This window comes from Bison bison, unplaced genomic scaffold, assembly GCF_000754665.1.
Source record: "Bison bison bison isolate TAMUID 2011002044 unplaced genomic scaffold, Bison_UMD1.0 scf7180017864139, whole genome shotgun sequence".
NCBI lineage: Eukaryota > Metazoa > Chordata > Mammalia > Artiodactyla > Bovidae > Bison > Bison bison.
Genome location: NW_011494711.1, coordinates 3,318,341 through 3,340,469, shown reverse-complemented (window position 1 = coordinate 3,340,469; position 22,129 = coordinate 3,318,341). Strand labels below are relative to the sequence as shown.

The following is a 22,129-nucleotide window of genomic DNA, read 5'->3' as shown; positions in this document are numbered from 1 at the left end:
CTGTTAAAATTTAAAGGTTAGTTTAAAGGTAATAGGGTTACTGAAGAGGAGCTGTCTGCTAATAATTGTCAAACTTGTCTCTCCCTGCCTTCTTCACAGAATTCTAGGAGTGACCTGTATGGTATCACAACTGCTTCTCTTTGTATCTAAAGCTATCAGTAATTTGGCCCCAATTTACTTATGCAGGTTTAATTTTCTACTTGTGTCACATTAGTCTCCACCTCATTCCTTAACTATTCCATAGTTGTTCTGGACAAGAATTTTATTTTCCTTATATGTCTAAATCCTACTATTTCCCAGGGCTGGTTCAAATCTGAGTTCTACAATAAAGCTTTCTGATCACTGCAGGTTACACTCCTCATCCCTATTTTTTTTAACTATGCAGAGCAATGTTACTTATCTTTCACAAACAAATGCTTTGGTGTTCAGCCATATTTTATCCAGAATTACTATTCAAGTGTTAACTGTAATATTTTGGAGTTCATATTCTAGCCCTTACGAAGAAAAGTTCCTCAGCCTCAAAGTATAATTCCACAAATTACATATGAATCATAAAGGGAAAATGTACCTCAGTAATGGACATAACTTTAACCAAGCAATCAAACTTGATGTCATCAATATGGGATTAAACTGCCATTACGTGCTTCCTAATAAAGACATAATATCGCCTATGCAGTATTCCTACCAAACTGTGTTTAACTTCAATAAAAATATAAGGAAGCAATCAGGCAAATCCAAACTGAGGAACATCTATAAAACTGGCCTAGACTCTTAAAAAATATCAGTGCCATGAAAGATTTAAAAAGACTGGGGAACCAGTGTAGATTAAGGAAATAAAACAACTAATTACATCACAGTTGCATCATATTTGCATTCTGCATTACAAAAAGAGATTGGGTTGAAAAAAGCTGTAAGAATATTATTAGGACAACTGGAGAAATCTGAATATAGACTGCATATTAGATAATACTATTATATCAGTTTTAAATTTCCTGAATATGATAATTAGACTGTGGTTTATGTAAGAGAACATCCATGTGTGTTGAAATACTTATGGGTGAACTGTCACAATTATCTGTAGCTCCTGAAACAAAATATTAATTGGTAAGTCTAGGGTATTTAATGAATTGTTTATGTAATTTTTCTGCAGCTTTGAAATTTTTTAAAACTGAAAGCATGTGTGCATGCATGTGTTGGATGGAGGTGTAAAAAGTTCCTGGTAAGGTGATTTCTGTTAGTAGGCATTCAATATACAGCTATTAAATGACTCAAAGCATAATACTGCTAGTTCTTGACAACATTGCTAGCTGTATTTGTGGACTGATACTACATACTCCAATTCAGCCCTAGGAAAAAGGCTACATTTGTTTCCTAAAAACCAATGACCCTTTCTCTTTTGTTAGCTCAGCTCTATGTACCTTCATAGTATTTGTAGGTGCTATTTGGTGTTTATTCTGCTCATTTAACTAAATGACTTGGATAGGGAATTTTGGGAGACAACTTCATGGGAATTTTTCAGAACTAATTATCAATTGTAGTGAAAAGATAAAACATACATAATTTTAAATGCATTGTGTGTGGTTGAAAAGTGGACTCAGAAAATGCTTGGCAAGGTGGTTTCTAGTAACTCCTTCTCCAGGAGTCACTAGAGGAGTGGGGGAGGAAAACTCCTAAACCCTTCACCATATTACATACTTGTTCCTCCTCCGGGACTGGTGAGCACCAGAGAAGGGTGTGGGGTTTCCATGCTTTTATGAAGTGTGGCCACTGCAATGATTTTTCTTTTATGTATGCATAGCTTTGTGACATCTTCATCTGCTTTAACATCTTCTGCAGTTCTTTGTTTCACAGCAGCTCCAGGATCAAAATTAAACACCTGGAAAAAGCACAGCCTTTGTTTAAAATATGTCTGCAAAAATATTAAGTAAAAAGATCCCCTTGTTTAAAAAAAAAAGTTCTGCATAGATTAACCCATATATCTGAAGAAAACTTTCTCAAGTTTTTAAATTTAAGAAAAGCAACTTTATATATAATGTAATAAATACCTTCTGCTGAACTTACGGTTTTTAGTGGCAGGGAAAATAATGAAAATTATTCTAATTCTATGACAGCCAAGATAAATACATGGAAAAGTATAGTATCTGATAATGTTCCCAATTTTAGGTACTTTCTGCTGTTACAATAGTACAAAAAAACATATAAAATACAGTTAAAACCCCTAAAATCTGACATTGCTACATGCTAATTTTTTCTTTGGCTTTATTTTATTGCTATATTAATATTACCTTTTTACTGATTAAAAAAAATCTACTACTCTATTTAAAAATATTTATTGTATATATACATATAAGCTGTTTCAAGTGCTTTTTCTTGAAAGAGGTGACACAAATAAAAAAGAAAAAGTTGTGTATTGATCTTTAGTTCTGAGATTAGCTCTATTGTAGGTATTCAGAGAATAATGACCTGTGTCTATAGTATATATTTTTAATCATTTAAAATGATTTTGCTTTTTACCTTGCAAAAGAGTAAAACAGTTTCACTTTTGGCTAGAAAGGTTCAGCTTTGTGATTTTAGAAATATTTGTGGCAGATTTATCAACACCAGTGCTAAAAATAACATTGCAGACTGAGCAGTAAGGAAAGAAAATACTGCACTATTAAAGAGTGAGCACGGGTATAGCTCTAAGAAAAAGGTTCAAAACAGGTGTTTTTTTTTTGCAAAAGAGATTTTGATGAAATATTTAATAGGAATATAGGTTTGTCACCTTTGAAAATGACTCTTGGACTTGAACTATTTTCCACAATTTTTACGTATTCCAAAATGCATGCAAAAGGTATCTAACTTAAGACTTAAAAATGCATATATGATTGGAGAAGTAATATAAAAATGAAATGCCAAATGAGAAAAGCAAATATATGAAACACCTAAAAAATAAAAAATTGCTGATACATCTATTGCGAAATGGTTACCTTGGGAAGAATAAGAGGACATTCCAAGCCACACTTGCATGTTCCGTCAGTAAGCAGGTATGTTTTAACCTGCTCCAAGCAAGATAACAAAGACCCACTGGGACTGTAAAAATAGTTTAAAAAAACATCAGGAAATAATTCTGACTGCACATATTACATGAAAAAAAGGCATAATTTATAGTCTCACTGTCCTTCACAGGATAATATTTTCCTACTAAGGAAAAGCATTTTCTTTGTCAATATTATGTTAGCTACTAAATTATAGCCTTTAACACTATTGCTCTTTCTTTTGAACCAAAATATTTCTCAGAAAAATACAGATCTTCATAGAAAAACAAAAGTACTTTGACAACCGAGAGCAGAGTAAGGATGAGAAAAATGATATTCTTAAAAAAGTGTAGGTAAGAAGGAACAAGAAAACTACATGAAAGTAATCATTATCATTTTGAACCAGAAGATCTATTTTGAAAGCTGTTGGAGAAAAACTGAAATTTAGGAATGTGTTGGAGGTCAAACCAGAAAGTCACTAAGTCTATGAAAGTTTGGGCTAACAAGTTCTTTCCTTTAATCTTGTAGCTCTAGGACCAAGTTGTCCCTCTGTAAAAACAAGTCTCTCTTGTTTCTTCCTCATTCATGTGTTTCTTTGAATACAGATCAGAATGTTGCCAAGCTCAAATTCTAGTGAAGAGCCACGGTGGACTGATAAGGATGGGGATCTCGAGGAAACAGTTTTAGGTGGCAGAAAAGTGCCTTGCAGGCCTTACAGCTGGTGACTGGGTAGTGCTCTCAATGTTACTATTCTTTGGGTGACAGAAGTCAGTATTATGTGATTACTGATCAAATTTAAGTCTATACATTAGGTACTAATTCAGATGACAGGTTAAGTCTTTAATGTTTATTTACATGAGGATTAGTTTAAAATGGGCAATTTTTATCTTAGGACTTTCATTATTAACGTATTGATCTTACAACCTGCATACATATTATGTTTTGAAATTATTATATACTTTTCACTCAAGAATATCTTTTATTTATGACTATTTACCAAAACTTTCACTTAACGCCTTCTGATAAAATTTCCAGAAACAATACTCTCCATTTTGTAAACAGAGCATTACACTACTTGTCATTGTTCAGTCGCCTAGTCATGTCTGACTCTTTGAGACCCCATGGTCTACAGCATGCCAGGCCTCCCTGTCCCTCACCATCTCCTAGAGCTTGCCCAAATTCATGTTCATTGCATCAGTGATGACGTCCAGCCGTCTCAGCCTCTGACACTCTCTTCTCCTTCTGCCCTTAATCTTTCCCAGCATCAGGGACTTTTCCAATGAGTAGTCTGTTCTCATTAGATGACCAAAATACTGGAGCTTCAGTGTCACTATCAGTCCTTCCAGTGAATATTCAGGGTTGATCTCTCTTAAGACTAACAGATTTGATCTCCTTGCTGTCCAAGGGACTTTCAGGAATCTTCTCAAGCAACACAGTTCGAAGGCATCAATTTTTTGGCATTCTGCCTTCTTCACGGTCCAGCTCTCACAACCATATGTGACCACTGGGAAAACCATAGCCTTGACTATACAGATCTTTGTCTGCAGAGTAATGTTTCTGCTTTTCAGCACACTGTCTAAGTCTGTCATCACTCTGCTGCCAAGAAGCAATCAATGAACTTCTGATTTCATGGCTGAAGTCACCATTCGCAGTGGTTTTGAACCCCAAGAAGAGGAAATCTGTTACTACTTCCACCTTTCCCCTTTCTATTTGCCATGAAGTAATGGTGGCAGATGCCATGATCTTAGTTTTTTTTTAGTATTTAGTCTTAAGCTGGCTCTTTCACTGTCCTCCTTCACCCTCATCAAGAGGTTCTTTAGTTTTTCTTTGCTTTCTGCCATTAGAGTGGTATCATTGGCATATCTGAGGTTGCTGATATTTCTCTTGCCTATCTTGATTCTGGCTTGTGACTCATCCAGCCTGGCATTTCTCATCATGTGCTCAGCATATAGGTTAAACAAACAGGGTGACAGCAGACAGCCCTGTCCTACTCCTTTCTTGATCTTGAACCAATCAGTTGTTCCATACAGGGTTCTAACTGTTGCTTCTTGACCCATAAACAGGTTTCTCAGGAGATAGGTAAGATGGTCTAGTATTCCCATCTCTGTAAGAGCTTTCCACAGTTTGCCATGATCCACACAGTCAAAGGCTTTACGGTAGTCAATGAAACAGAGATAGAGGTTTTTCTGAAATTCTCTTGCTTTCTCTATAATCCAACGAATGTTGGCAATTTGATCTCTAGTTCTTCTTTCTTTTCTAAACCCAGCTTGGACATCTGGAAGTTCTTGGTTTGCTGAAGCCGAGCTTGCAAGATTTTAAGCACGACCTTACTAGCATGGGAGATAAGTGCGATTGTCTGATGGTTAGCACATTCTTTGGTACTACCCTTCTTGGAAATTGGGATGAGGATTGACCTTTTCCAGTCAATCTTTTACACTGCTTTTTACAGACCTTTTACACTACTAGGTGTAGACTATTCTGCTTCTACAAAAATACAGGTAGTAGTTTGGTGTCTATAAATAAACCTGCTTTAGAATGCAATTCATATTTTATTTATGGACAACCATATAAATGACTTGCTGCTGTTGCTAAGTCACTTCAGTCGTGTCTGACTCTCTGTGACCCCAGAGACGGCAGCCCACCAGGCTCCTCCGTCCCTGGGATTCTCCAGGCAAGAACACTGGACTGGGTTGCCTTAGGCATGTAGAAAAATCACAATTAAAATCCTCAACTTTGTTAACTCATTCATTTATTTGGGCTAACACTTTTTTCCAGATGATATGCAAAGAATAAGAATTCCCATATTACAGATTGGAGTTCTACCTAATGGGAGGGCCAGCAAGGTGTTTTGCAGGTCTGGTAGCTTTGATAAAACAAAATCACTAGTTATTATGTGAAGAATTCCAGAATATTGTGAAAAGAAACTGTCTCATGTGTTACGGTTAAAGAAAGTCTATGAATGAATCCTAAAGGATTTAATTGTAAATTAAACTTGAATACAAGAATTCCTGAATTCTATAATATTAGAGTACTCCAGACACTTTAGAAACACTTCCTCTCAATCAGTCAGTTGGGCTCTTTCCTTCAGTTGCAGCTCTTTAATTAACTTCTGGGAGTAATAATTAACATAAAAATAGTTAGAAGTCTTACGGCATAGATAAAGCTTAGAAGATTGGAAGCAGGTGGGAAATTTAATGTGCAGCCTCAATGCCACCCTGAGGCAGGAACAGCTGGAAACTAAACTAAAAATTATAAGCAAACTACACATTGCAAAGGAAGCTATAGAAGGAGGGCTAGCCTCTTATATACATTCAAGTGGTAAGTTAACCAGTTACACATACACATGAAGCAAACCTATGCTGGGTTTAATTTATCTGAAGGTGTTTTAGCTTATCTGGCAAAGTTAGTTTCCAAAATAATCCCTAGTGTGCAGATTTGGGTTGGGAGAATTAAAACTAACTCATACTAACAGTAAAGTCTTGGGATGTCATGAGCAAGACAACTGACAGACTTCCAGACTGAATTTGCCTTAACTCTCAGCAACCTAAAAAGCTGATTTATCTTTCACACGGAGAAAGAAGAAACAAAACAAAACAAAACAAATAAACTGAAATTATCAAGATTTTTGGAGTTAACTGCTTTTAGTTGTAAATATATAACACTTGCTCCTTACAGACTAGAACAACTGTAAACAGGAACACAACACCGGTGTCTTGCTACATTACACTGATAAAGTATTCCTGGAAGTTTGGTAACAGGATTGGCAATAGAAACACTTTGGGAAAGTTATCCCTCGTGTCCTCATCCATCTAATCTTTAATGGGGTGAGCTCCACGTTCCCTGCTTTCTTATCCCTTCACTTCAATTAATACAGAGCACCTCCTAAATATTACAGAAATTAAAAAAGATGTTCAAAAGAATTTCAGTTGGTCATTAAGTTTACCTCAAGAAATAACTTCTACCAAACAAACAAATCCAGGACAGGATCTGAACTGACTTCTGAGATGTTATAGTACAAAATTGTCTGAGTATGTATCATGTGAAATTCCTCATTTATATAAATACAGCTTTGCACAAACAAGAATTTCACTGAAGCTGAGATACAAATAAAAGTAATAATGATGAACTGAAAGCAACATAATTAATCTAATGATGCAATGTGATATCTTTTAAAAAGTTCTCTTCATCACAGCTTTTTAAAAAATTACATCACAGAGAAAGATTTATGGTATCCTACTCACATATTTACCAATAAACTACAAAGTAAGGAACTTAGGTGCCAATTATTTAATAGTAAGACTAAAAGTTCTTGCGAACAGTTATTTCATTCAACTTGCTCAACATAACAAAGACCATCAAAATTTAAAATAACAGGTATTTACATGTAATCTGTATGATTTTTACTTGTGAGATGACTCCATCATGACTTTTTCTTTTTTATTATTATATGCAGGGAATAGATTAAAAACTGCACAGAAAAAACAGGTAAATTATTTTTAGTTAATATCAGGCATTAAGAAACTGGTAATTGAAACTGCCTATAGAGAAAAACACAACCTTACATCAGAGTAGCCAGCGGAAGCACTATGAAGGACAATAATATTGTCAGGAGACATCGGGTCTATTTTCAGTATTTTACATTCTCCTGCGAATGTGGTAATGACGCTCATGGGTTTCTTTTAGAAATCTTCATCTTTTTCTTTATCCTTGTTAGAGAGATAAGCAGGGCAACACTTTATATAAACACAAATAATGCATAAAAATCCTCTCTTGTAACCTAAGGCAGGTTTTATATTGCAAAATAATATAAATAAAAACACAATATTTCCAGCACAAAGATCATTTATTCAAATTGACTTGAGGTGCTACCAGTCACAATATTTTACGTTCTCAGAGGAACAGGCTGTACCTTCTTTATTTGGTGGCTGCAAACTTGGAGATAATGCAGGGAATAGGAAGGGCTCACCTGATGTAAAGCACTCCATTTTGATCCACACGACGCTGCCAACCCACAGGAACTTGTATAGCTGGAAGACCTCCATCCTTGTCCCCTCCGTCACACTCCTTGCCTCCATTCATTTTCTGTGTCTGCTTAGGACTCCCCAAAGATATCAGCAATAAGATGATGTCCTTGTATTACAGGGCATCGTGGCCTTCAAAAATGGCCAATGCAGCACAGTTTTCCCCAGACTGTACAAAATGCATTGGGAAGCTTCGGCTCAGTTTGGAACCAAGTCCTTGAAATCTGCCATTGTAGAAAAAATCAGTTTCCCATTATAATCTACATTAAATAACCAATATTTAATTCCTAAGGATGGTCTACATGGGTAAAAACAAGTGCTTCTGACTAACGAAAATCATATTCAGCAATGCTGGTACCTGTCTGAAGTGGGAGAGGGGAGGAGTGTAAGTTTTTAGTTCAACATTTTGTCTTGAACCTTCATGTTGGACTAAAACAACCTCTATTGTTTAGAAACTGGTCTCATTTTTATAGTGTGAGTCAGTTAATACTTTCAGGTACTACCCGCCTTTATAGGCCACATTCTTTAAAGTTTCTCTTCATCTTCCAATCTGAATCCAAGATGTTGCAAGTTGGTTCATCTGATGTTTTCATGTCTTCAAAATTCCAATAAGGTAGCCTGAAACACATATAAATACGTAAACACTATATTTAATAATGAAAAACTGAGAAGCTGCACACTTTTAAAAATGGAATAAATTGGTAAGTGTAGCAAGCCATTTTGATGTCCTTTGCTGTCAAATCACATGTCAAAGTCAACTTTTCTTCTTCCAGCTTGATCTACTTACTCCAGATCAACCAGTCTGCTGGCTCTTCAACACATGTAGCTTTCTAATTACTAGAGACAGACTCATAACCATGGCATTACATATATATACAACCTCCTTCTGGCAATAAAAACATATCTATCACCTCTTGTGACCTAACAACTAGAAAGCTGTGTGTTAATACAATCACTTTTGATTACTCTTTAATTCTACAAACCCCTATAATTAACTTTTCTAATCATTATATTCACCTAAACAAGAGGGTTTTTTTTTTTTTTTTTTGAAGAGAAAATTAAAAGGAAATAAACACACACGTGCATTCCCAAGTATGAGAAGACTTTCCCCCACTGTTCTGGGCTATAAGAGTGGGAATTGCTTTACTTAAGATTTACAAATTCCCTTCTATTATGGAGTATTCTCTTAATTCCTTTTTTTGTGTCACAAGGTACTGTTTGGGGAGAAGACACATTGGCCTGAAACAGCAGCAGTCAGTGCTAAGGTGGAATGCTACAAGAGGTCATCTTAATGGAACTGGTGAATAAACAAATATGGCAAATAAATTTTTAAAAAGATTTAGTACTTAATTCTGGTGAAAAATGTGATACCACAACTGCTAGCATTGTTGTGGCAAACAAGACTTTTTATAATCAATTTAATACACAGTGTGTGATTACCTTGTGGAACTCATGAAAGTACACTAAAGGATGAATGAAAAAAACTATTCTAGTGTTACATGAGTGGGGCTTGTAGTTTGTTGATAAAAATTTCTGGTGACAGCATCATCCATGATTAAAAATGCTGAATCTTAAACAACTTAACTGAAAGTAAAGGTAATATGCTCTCAAAAACTCTGTTAAATGACTTAAGATTCATATCACAGTATTAAGACTGTTTAAATTTTTAATAAAAAATATTTTAGATAGTTTTATATATTCATGTATGACTCAGTCAACAAATTAAATAAATTAAACAGTGTTAATAGACATAAAACTACTCAAGTTCCAAACCTTTCTTCAGATTTTTTCATTGGGAAAGTAGGAGAATACTTTATAGTTAAAAGCATTATGTATTCAGGCATATGCCTTATTTGCTGGCTTGCCTGTGAGGCAGATTAAAGAGGAGCTACCCCACGTCCGAGGTCAGGGGCAGAAGCCGGGAGGACTCCATGACTGAAGGGCGGTGGCCAAGAGGAGTTACCCCACGTCCGAGGTCAGGGGCAGCGGCCGAGAGTGCCAGGCTGCGACAGCGCAGGAACGGCCGAGAAGAGCTACCTGAGTCCGAGGCCAGGGGCGGTGGCCAGGAGGACCAACCCCACGTCCAAGCAGCAGTGGCTGCGCGGGCGCAGGAAGGTCTAGAGGAGCTATCCCACGTTGAAGGTCAGGAAGGGCAGCTGTGAGGAGATACCCCTCATCCAAGGTAAGAAGCAACAGCTGTGCTTTGCTGGAGCAGCCGTGAAGAGATACCCCAAGCCCAGGGTAAGAGAAACCCAAGTAAGACGGTAGGTGTTGCAACAGGCATCAGAGGGCAGTCACACCGAAACCATATTCACAGAAAACTAGTCAATCTACTCACACTAGGACCACAGCCTTGTCTAACTCAGTGAAACTAAGCCATGCCCGTGGGGCAACCCAAGATGGGCGGGTCATGGTGGAGAGGTCTGAAAGAATGTGGTCCACTGGATAAGGGAATGGCAAACCACTTCAGTATTCTTGCCTTGAGAACCCCATGAACAGTATGAAAAGGCAAAATGATAGGATACTGAAAGAGGAACTCCCCACATCAGTAGGTGCCCAATATGCTACTGGAGATCAGTGGAGAAATAACTCCAGAAAGAATGAAGGAATGGAGCCAAAGCAAAAACAATACCCAGTTGTGGATGTGACTGGTGATAGAAGCAATGTCCGATGCTGTAAAGAGCAGTATTGCATAGGAACCTGGAATGTCAGGTCCATGAATCAAGGCAAATTGGAAGTAGTCAAACAAGAGATGGCAAGAGTGAATGTCGACATTCTAGGAATCAGTGAACTGAAATGGACTGGAATGGGTGAATTTAACTCAGATGACCATTATATCTACTACTGCGGGCAGGAATCCCTCAGAAGAAATGGAGTAGCCATCATGGTCAACAAAAGAGTCCAAAATGCAGTACTTGGATGCAGTCTCAAAAACGATAGAATGATCTCTGTTCATTTCCAAGGCAAAGCATTCAATATCACAGTAATCCAAGTCTATGCCTCAACCAGTAATGCTGAAAAAGCTAAAGTTGAATGGTTAAGACCTACAAGACCTTTTAGAACTAACACCCAAAAAAGATGTCCTTTTCATTATAGGGGACTGGAATGCAAAAGTAGGAAGTCAAGAAACACCTGGAGTAACAGGCAAATTTGGCCTTGGAATATGGAATGAAGCAGGGAAAGACTAATAGAGTTCTGCCAAGAAAATGCACTGGTCATAGCAAACACCCTCTTCCAACAACACAAGAGAAGACTCTACACATGGACATCACCAGATGGTCAACACCAAAATCAGATTGATTATATTCTTTGCAGCCAAAGATAGAGAAGCTCTATACAGTCAACAAAAACAAGACCAGGAGCTGACTGTGGCTCAGATCATGAACTCCTTATTGCCAAATTCAGACTTAAATTGAAGAAAGTAGGGAAAACCACTAGACCATTCAGGTATGACCTAAATCAAATCCCCTATACAGTGGAAGTGAGAAATAGATTTAAGGGCCTAGATCTGATAGAGTGCTTGAGGAACTATGGACGGAGGTTCGTGACATTGTACAGGAGACAGGGATCAAGACCATCCCCATGGAAAAGAAATGCAAAAAAGCAAAATGGCTGTCTGGGGAGGCCTTACAAATAGCTGTGAAAAGAAGAGAAGTGAAAAGCAAAGGAGAAAAGGAAAGATATAAGCATCTGAATGCAGAGTTCCAAAGAATAGCAACAAGAGATAAGAAAGCCTTCCTCAGCGATCAATGCAAAGAAATAGAGGAAAACAACAGAATGGGAAAGACTACAGATCTCTTCAAGAAAATTAGAGATACCAAGGGAGCATTTCATGCAAAGATGGGCTCTGATAAAGGACAGAAATGGTATGGACCTAACAGAAGCAGAAGACATTATTAAGAGGTGGCAAGAATACACAGAAGAACTGTACAAAAAAGATCTTCATGACCCAGATAATCACGATGGTGTGGTCACTGACCTACAGCCAGACATCCTGGAATGTGAAGTCAAGTGGGCCTTAGAAAGCATCACTATGAACAAAGCTAGTGGAGGTGATGGAATTCCAGTGGAGCTATTCCAAATCCTGGAAGATGATGCTGTGAAAGTGCTGCACTCAATATGCCAGCAAATTTGGAAAACTCAACAGTGGCCACAGGACTGGAAAAGGTCAGTTTTCATTCCAATCCCAAAGAAAGGCAATGCCAAAGAATGCTCAAACTACTGCACAATTGCACTCATCTCACACACTAGTAAAGTAATGCTCAAAATTCTCCAAGCCAGGCTTGGGCAATACGTGAACCGTGAACTTCCTGATGTTCAAGCTGATTTTATAAAAGGCAGAGGAACCAGAGATCAAATTGCCAACATCTGCTGGACCATCGAAAAAGCAAGAGAGTTCCAGAAAAACATCTATTTCTGCTTTATTGACTATGCCAAAGCCTTTGACTGTGTGGATCACAATAAACTGTGGAAAATTGTCCAAGAGATGGGAATACCAGACCACCTGACCTGCCTCTTGAGAAACCTGTATGCAGGTCAGGAAGCAACAGTTAGAACTGGACATGGAACAACAGACTTGTTCCAAATAGGAAAAGTAGTACGTCAAGGCTGTATATTGTTACCCTGCTTATTTAACTTATATGCAGAGTACATCATGACAAACGCTGGACTGGAAGAAGCACAAGCTGGAATCAAGATTGCCAAGAGAAATATCAATAACCTCAGATATGCAGATGACACCACCCTTATGGCAGAAAGTGAAGAGGAACTAAAACGCCTCTTGATGAAAGTGAAAGTGGAGAGTGAAAAAGTTGGCTTAAAGCTCAACATTCAGAAAACTAAGATCATGGCATCCGGTCCCATCACTTCATGGGAAATAGATGGGGAAACAGTGGAAACAGTGCCTGACTTTATGTTTTTGGGTTCAAAATCACTGCAGATGGTGATTGCAGCCATGAAATTAAAAGACGCTTACTCCTTGGAAGGAAAGTTATGACCAACCTAGACAGCATATTCAAAAGCAGAGACATGACTTTGCCAACAAAGGTTCGTCTAGTTAAGGCTATGGTTTTTGCAGTGGTCATGTATGGATGTGAGAGTTGGACTGTGAAGAAGGCTGAGCGCTGAACAATTGATGCTTTTGAACTGTGGTGTTGGAGAAGACTCTTGAGAGTCCCTTGGACGGCAAGGAGATCCAACCAGTCCATTCTGAAGGAGATCAGCCCTGGGATTTCTTTGGAAGGAATGATGCTAAAGCTGAAACTCCAGTACTTTGGCCACCTCATGTGAAGAGTTGACTCATTGGAAAAGACTCTGATGCTGGGAGGGATTGGGGGCAGGAGGAGAAGGGGACGACAGAGGATGAGATGGCTGGATGGCATCACTGACCTGATGGACGTTGAGTCTGAGTGAACTCCAGGAGTTGGTGATGGACAGGGAGGCCTGGTGTGCTGCGATTCATGTGGTCCCAAATAATCGGACACGACTGAGCGACTGAACTGAATTGAACTGAATGAAGCATGTACTAATTTAGCTGAAAGTCAGGAACCATAGGGATGGGAGTGGGAAACACTGGCAAGCAGTGGGAAAAGTAGCAAAACTTTATTGGGAAAAATGTGGAGTATAAAGGAAAGTGCCAAGTAGTGCATTTTCAGTGGTGACTCAAGGTGCTAATTACATTGCTAGGTCCACTCCACTGGGTCTATGCCTCTTATAGAAATGACCTGCTTGCATGCATAGCACCTTATTTCTGTCTCTCATTCATTGCTCCTTTAACCATGATCCCTGTTGATCATGTATGTGTTTATTCATATTTCATTCTACAGTTAGTGAGCAGCTATTACTTATGAGGCCTATGCTATGTGCTGGAGTACAAAGGTGGTGTTTGTGCTTAGCCACTTAGTCGTGTCTGACTCTTTGCAACCTCCAGCTCCTCTATCCATGGGATTCTCCAGACAAGAATAGTAGAGTGGGCTGCCGTTTCCTCTTTCAGGGAATCTTCCCAACCCAGGGATTGAACCCTCATCTCCTGAGGCTCCTGATTCTTCACTACTGAGCCACCTGGGAAGTTCCACAAAGGTGGTAAGACACCACTTTATCCAAAGCCCAGGGCAATGTCTGGCACTAAAGAGCTGCTGAGGGGAAAACAAAAAGCTGCTGAGTGGGGAAAATAGAAAAGAAAGAGGGAGGGAGGGGGTCAGGAAAGGATGGAGAAAGCAAGGAAGGGAAGAACAGTCCCTGTTCTCAGGGAGTTTCCTGCCTAGTAGAGCTCCTGGTGCTAGTGTAAGATGAGAAAGAATTCTGTGTCATTCTGGACTCCCAGTCTGATCAAACAGCAACAGACACTGATGAGTAAACATGATTTTTACAGTCTTTTTTTCACACTCATTTTATTACCTTACTTTTCCCTAAAGCGAAGTCTTCCATGGCCTGTGGTCTTTAGATTGGACTAGTTCTCATTTTCCTTACTTTCAAGCTTTCTGATCATTTGATGCCAATTTCTCTTTCTTTTTGATTTGCCTGCTCTTGCGTGTGACTCCAACTTTCCTGAGATGGACTGACTCACGCCCTTAAGTAATTTGTGGATCTGCCAGATAATGACATCAGACTGATTTCTGCCAAATATCTTCCTCATATTTCAGTAATCAAAACTACAAAGATCTGATGGCTGGGTTTTAGCCTGCAGTTTTGAAAGCATGGTCCTGGGACCACCATCATTACTGTTAACAGCTGGGATCCTGTTACAAATGCAGAATCACAGAACTGACCCCATACTTTCTTAATCAGAAACACTGGAGGGCAATCTTTTAAAACAAACAAACAAACAAACAAGCCCTCTAGGTGATTCAATGGCATGCTCAAGTTTGAGACCCACTGACTCAGACTTCTGTACCAGCTTCCCTTCCCAGGATAGGACCTGGTTTTACATTTCCATGGCTGGCCCACTTCTTCCTTTTGTTCCTGGGAGGGTCATCCTTTTTTTTTTGGCTGATACTTTGGCATTTTAGAGGCAGCTTAAGGAAATGGCAACCCACTCCAGTGTTCTTGTCTGGAGAATCCCAGGGACGGGGGAGCCTGGTAGGCTACCTTCTACGGGGTCACACAGAGTTGGACACAACTGAAGTGACTTAGCATAGCATAGCATAATTGTTAAGGGCCTTAGGAACTCCTCAGAGAGCTGAAGTCCAGCGACTATTATCATTTGTTTATCTCTAAGTGGGACTGATTTCCTCAACATTTATTTTATAAATTTGGAAAATTCAGAGATGTTTGTGATGAAAATTAAAATTGAACTCTAATCTCACTGTTGAATAATAACCACTGCAAACGTGGATGACTTTTAATCATTGTTTTAAAAAAGTTTTAAAAGCACACATTAAAAAGAGTCTAATAAACAATGAGCTACCGCTCCAAATTTACAATGCATTTTGTCACTTTGCTTATTTAAAAAAAAAACAAAAACACTTAGAAAATATTACAGATGAAGTTCAATACTATCCCTCACTCCCATCCAGTTTCTCTTTTTAGTCCTGTTCCCCTCCCCTCTGGCCTAAAGAAAACTAACACTCCTATTCTGGTCTGTAGAGAGTCCCTTTGACTGCAAGGAGATCAAACCAGTCAATCCTAAAGGAAATCAACCCTGAATATTCATTGGAAGGACTGATGTTGAAGCTGAAGCTCCAATACTTTGGCCACCTGATGCGAAGAGCTGACTTATTGGAAAAGACCCTGATGCTGGTAAAGACTGAGGACAGAAGAAGGGGACGACAGAGGAGGAGATGGTTGGATGGCATCACTGACTCAATGGACATAAGTTTGAGTAAGCTCTGGGAGCCACTAGGGAAGCCCACAGATGGACAGGGAAGCCTGGTGTGCTGCAGTCCATGGGGTCTCAAAGAGTCAGACATGACTCAGTGAATGAACAGCAACAATCAATCCTTCCAGGCTATGTTTTTACAGGTAAACAATATTTGGCTTTGTTATAAGTATTTTAAAGTTTTTATTTTACATAAATACTATTATACATACATATTCTTCAACTTGCTTTTTAAAATTCAACATTGTTTTGAGTGCTATCTCTGTTGACATATACAGATCTATCTCTTCTGCAGAAATATAGATCCAATTTGTTCATTTTAAACATCTGAATAGTATTCTATCATATAAATTTACAAATATTCATCTATTGGAATATCAATCATATTAATGTTGGGTCTGCACATTTAAACTTTGGAGGCACTGCCAAATTGCTATTGAAAAAAGCTAAGGTAATTCCAATTTTTTTCTATGTATAATAGTGCCTTCTTTAAATATTGAATTATTACCACTTTGCACTTTATTTTCAACTTAAGCATTTTACTATGGCATTCAATATTTACTTCCCTTTTGTGGAAATAGATTTTTCTCCTAAATTTTCACAGTTACAAATAAATCTGAGATAAATATCTCTCTACATAAATCTATTGCCATTTTGATAGTTCACTGAGAAGGCCATGCATCTCAAACTTCTGAAAACCGATACATGCCCTCTTTTGCTAAATATTATAGTCTATTCTATTTGCCTCTGAGATTCTGATAACTTTATCTTCTATATAGACCAATTATTCAAAACTCATTCAAGTTTTTATAGTTTTATCATTAAAAACAAAAGTTTATCCTTTTTTTCAAATTTAACATAAAAACTACATACCCACAACATTTTCCCTTCACCTTGCCTGAAGATTTCATTATGATCTATCCTGTTTACATGGCTTGGTTTAACCCCAAAAGACAGAGATTAAAACAAAAATGTCCGGAAACATGAAAGGCACTTTTGTCTCACTAACACTGAGGATCAGGGATAGATCTTACACACAGGACATTATTTAAATTGATTACAAACATTTCTGGCAGAAGTAAAAATAAAAAAAGTAGGGTGTGTGTGTGTATGTGTTCTGAGGAGAATATCTGCCACCATTCTTTCAACATTTTCATTTTCCATCCCTCTTTCAATATGCAAATAAGTCTATGACAGTTGGCTTTTGTTGAACTGAATTTTAGTGACCTGATTTAATTCTTTGCATTGGCTTCATACAGAATTCAAATTAGATGTCACCTCCTCAAAGAGACACTGTAAATCCTAAGTATTCTCCCACACATTGTTAATTCACTGATACCTCTTATTAACTGATTTTTTTTTTTATCATTTATTTGTTTGTTAATCTTTCCCCACAGGAATGTAAACTAACTCCTTACATCAGGGACCTTGTTTCTCTAGGTTCTTTCAATAGTTCCATTTCCTGATTAAAGCAGGTTTACTGCCTCACCTACTGGGTGCTTAAATACTTGATGAAGACCACGTACATTCCAATTAGCCAACATAGTTTTATATTCTGATTTTTACCATGTAGACCTGTAAGGTTTTTAGCAACACAGACATCTAAAATGAAAGAGAAGGTTTAAAAAGAAGTCAGTAGAAGCTAGGGACTATGCATGTTGACAAAAAACACAAAGGATTTTTTTTTTTTTGCTCTAGCTTTGTCTCTAATGATCTCACAATCTCTGAGTAATAATTTTTGTGTAGAAAAAGCATGATAGGGCTTCTAAGAAAAATAATATAACTTTTTATTTTATTTGTAAAGTACATCAGAGTTTTATTTAAATAGCTTATATACACACTTTAATTGGATTAATAAAGGAACCACTAAAATGAATGCAACCATATAAAAATGAAACCTGTATTTCAACATGATGTAGCTAAGGCAATAGATGGCTTTTTCTCTTTCTGCTTTACCGACATTCTTGTCAACCTAAGGATAAACTCACTGAGTTATGCAGTGTTAAGTATATATTTTAGAAGTTATACCCAAAATACTAAGAAGACTAGATATCAGAGAATATGACATCATGAAAATAAGTAGCTACTTTTCATAAATTTCTCTGAATAACAACAAACATCATATATTTTTCTGAATAATGTCACAAACTTGATTAATGGTGAAAACAATGAATTGATTTTTAAGTCATGTGATACTGTGAGTAAATTCTATTAAAATGTTTATCACATTAATCACACATTAATCTTGTACTCAGTGGCATTACTTGGATACACAGTAGGACAGAATGAATACTGAATGAACTACTGATTTATCAAAATGAGACCATGTAAATTAGATAAAATACCAATATTTAACATAAATGTAAATTATCACATATATTTTATACACAATGATTATAAAGTTAACTCATGAAATATTCAAAGTTTAGAAGTCTCCTCCAATAAGTCAACTATACTTCAATAACAAAAAAAGGAAGTCTCTTCCATTCTGACATTTGCAAGGATTAACGCCTCATGTTCAACACTTGAGAAGAAAGGCTCACATGAAACCTAACTCTCTATCTAAATTCTGAAACAATATGTACATGCAACAACAGATATGATTGGATTAAGAAATAACATGAGCATTAGCATTTTGAAGCATAATGTCTGAGTAGCTACAACATTATTATTATTTGATTGGGTAATAAATGGATATACTCATCCTCTTTCCATTAGTTAAATTATGCTTGTTAGGGTAACCCTAAATGATATTTGCCTCTTTCAGTTATCTTTCACCCTCATACCAATTTACACAGTTCCTTTATAGCACTTAGCCAGCCCTCCCATCCAACCTTGCCATCTGTTTCACCTTTCACCTATTTGTTTAAGCTATGCATTTTTATTTATGAGCACCCTTATCTTACAGTTATATCTTCTTTCATTTTTAAAAAATCTTCCAATAAATTAGCTTCATTTTAACTCTGGTTGTTATTTTCATTTGGTTCTTATCGTCACTGTGCAGCCACCTTTTCCAAAACAGACCTCTCAGATATATCTTTTGTAAGAGACCTAATGCCTCTGCCAGGCTCCACTTACTCACCCCAAACTACCCCAGTGCAATTTACATTTGTTTTACAGATTTATCAGGATATAAGCACATCTTTCCTGCCCTGATCGTTAAAACTCTCTGGTTTCAAACATCCTTGCCCTTTCAGTGTAAAAGAGTGTTAATGTTCAAAAACTGTGTATGAGGATGACATCAGTCCTCAGAGGCAAGGTAACACACAAACTGAACTCTGCCCATCAATGGTCAGGAGGATAATTTACCTAGAACTTACACATTCTAGGCACACAGAAGCCTTTAGAAGACTAAATGCTAAATGTAGCAGGCTGCAATTGGCCACAGATATCTTGTAGTTCCTTCCATTAGGAAATGAGATTTACTACTCTGCCCTTTGGATCTGGGCTGACCTTGTGACTTGCTTTGATCAGTAGAATGTGATATAGCTCAAGGGATGGGCCTAAGCCTCAAGAGGCCTTGTATCTTCCATTCTTGCTTCTTGGAATGCCACTGTCACACAAAGAACTGGAACTGGCCCTTTGAGGATGGAGAGAGAGAGAAATCCAGCTGGTCCGTCTGAAGCCCCAGACACATACATGAGTCCAGCCAGCACCATGTGGAACAGAGATGAGCTGTTTCATGGAGCGTAGCCTAGTCTTCCAACACACTGAATCAGCAGTATTATTTCAAACAGCCAAATACTACACTGGAAGTGATCTGAAAGTCTAAAATAGGGTTTTATTTAAATTAACTATAGTATTGAGATGCTATGTAGCTCTATCTTTTCTTTTTTTAAGTTTTGTTGAGGATAGTCATTTCTGTTTATTTTGTTTTTATTAAAAAAAATTTTTTTCCATGCTGTGCATCATGTGGAATATTAGTTCTCTGACCAGGGATTGAACCTGTGCTCCCTGCCTTGGGAGCTTGTAGTCTTAACCTCTGGACTTCAGGGAAGTCCTGTAGCTCCATCCTTGTGACCTTGGGTAGGTTTTAAAAATTTTCTTTCCTTATAAAATGGAGATTTTATAGAACTGTTCTGCTTTGGGGATACAATAAACTAAAAGTCTTAAACCAGTACCTAGCACATAATAAATATCTACATTATTATTTATGTGCATGCATGCTAAGTTGCTTCAGTCATGTCCGAGTCTTTGTGACCCCATGGACTGTAGCCCACCAGGCTCCTCTGTCCATGGAATTTTCCAGGCAAGAATACTGGAGTGGGTTGCCATTTCCTCCTCCAGGGGATCTTCCCAACCCAGAGATCGAATTCAGGTCTCCCGCATTGAAGGCAGATTGTCTACTATCTGAGCCACCAGGGAAGCCCACCAGTATTATGCTGTTATTTCTCTATGTGGACAAAAAGGAGAGTCAGAAAGGACACATTAACCAGAATGGCCTACATAGTAGAAACAAAAACTAAGGCTATCCCTTTGGCTGGTTCTAAAAATGCCTCAGCCTATCACCCTTACTTTTCTGCTTGGAATGACATCTCTCACCACCACACTCATGTTTTTTGTTAAACCAACTTCTGTTTATCTCAGTTTAAACGTCACTTCCTCAGAGAAGCCTTCCTGGTTTCTCCAGTCATTATTTGGCTTTCCAAGTCTAAACTGAATTCTCCTTATAACTCTCCCTGATAATATTCAGGAATTCACATGTATTACTACACACCACTGAGCTCTTTCTTTGCCCTTGCCATTCTACATGACTACAAAGAAAACACAATTGAGACAACTAACTTTAAGGCAAGGCTTCCCTTTGTACTTTTGAAAATATAGAAGGAAAGTGAGGGTTTGTATGCACACGAATAAAATGCTTACTATGCATTTTACTTTCTTAAAAGTCAAAAAGAAAATAATCACGGATTCCAAATATATTTTATTTTAAAAAAATTCAGAGAACTGTCTGAAAGTATAGTAGGTCACACCAGAACATCTAGGACATAATAAACTCATTACAACTCTGAGGGAAAATTTACTTATGATTTACTTCTATATATTAAGCATCAACATACTTGGCTATTTTTGCTGTTTTATAGTATAGTACAGTTTCTCATAAGGATTATTTATAAAAACAATACTTGCCTTCATTAACATAATCTTTTTAAGAGTGCAGTAAGCAAGTTGAAGGGGTGATTTTTACATTTTATCTGTGCATGATTGGTATTCTGGTTACTCAAGGTGTAGCTCCATAGGTTGAATCATTGTTAAAAATAATGTATATCAGCTTTTTAAAAATTAAAACTGTATTAAGAATGAAACAAACATGACTTTGGTCCATTTTGGGGTTGCACAACATATTGAAACAGCTAATGTTTATATACTCTTTTACTTAAAAAAATGTTTAGCATTCTTCAATTCACCTGGCAATGGGGTTACTCAAAGAGAAAACAGGAAGACTCCTCAGCCACTGGAGAAACAAATACATTGTCTCTAAATATGTATAAATATTTAGGAACACTCAAGTCTAAACAACATCTCTAGCAAATATAATTAAATGTTAAAGATAACCATAGTCTAATTAATTATCTGAAAAGTTCTCTCAAGATGCAAGAGGAGGAAGATGATCTCTGTGTTAATTCTAGAAGGGGGAGCCCAAACCACACAATCTTTAAGTTCCATGAAATAAATGATATTTTACTGTGTTTATTTAGCTTACACATCAGGAATGAAATGAGTAAGTAGTAATACCTGTAGATGGTTAGTGTTGTCATATGAAAAGTGTCTCAAGGAGGCTCCATTTAGCATGTGACTGCTCACTGGAATTCTGAAGGTGGCAGAGAAAATGTAGCAGCCAAAAAAAACTTACACATAAAACATTCAATTTAGAGAGGCAGGTAGTTTCAATAGCACAAAACCGGCATAAAATATTTTACCTAACATGCTGAAGAAAAGCAAAACATGTAGAAAATAAAGTCTCCAATTCAACAAACAGGAACTGGGGAGCAAAATATAAAACCAAGTTACAATCAGGAGGGCTCTAGGCCAAATCTCACCAGTGGTAGTATTTGGTGCACGCACAGTTTGAAAATAATAATGCAAGTGAATTAATTGACAATATTTAAATCAGAAGGCATATGAAAATTTGCATTTCTTGCTTTACCTGGGAAACTGGACAATGTGGTAACACTAGGTCAGCATTCCTGCCTTGCAACAATTATCTGGAACAGATCAGTGGCTGCTCCTTCAGACAGGACTCGGCTCTCCAGTTCACTGCAGTGGCTTTTCTT

At 37.4% G+C, this 22,129-nt stretch overlaps 1 protein-coding gene across 3 annotated transcripts in view; it reads right to left on the bottom strand.

Annotated features, from left to right (window-relative positions):
• Positions 1-22,118, bottom strand: part of MBD5 (methyl-CpG binding domain protein 5) — a 72,557-nt gene extending 50,439 nt beyond the window's left edge. For 2 of the 3 annotated variants that reach the window (XM_010839952.1, XM_010839954.1), the window contains exons 1-4: positions 22,003-22,118; positions 7,984-8,656; positions 2,970-3,072; positions 1,696-1,876 (exon numbers count right to left, since the gene is read on the bottom strand). In XM_010839952.1, coding sequence (XP_010838254.1) covers positions 1,696-1,876; positions 2,970-3,072; positions 7,984-8,096 — 397 coding nt within the window. In that variant the 5' untranslated portion in view covers positions 8,097-8,656; positions 22,003-22,118. The remainder of the gene's footprint in view (positions 1-1,695; positions 1,877-2,969; positions 3,073-7,983; positions 8,657-22,002) is intronic. The other variant, XM_010839953.1, reaches the window with a different exon arrangement.
• Positions 22,119-22,129: the final 11 nt, after the last annotated feature.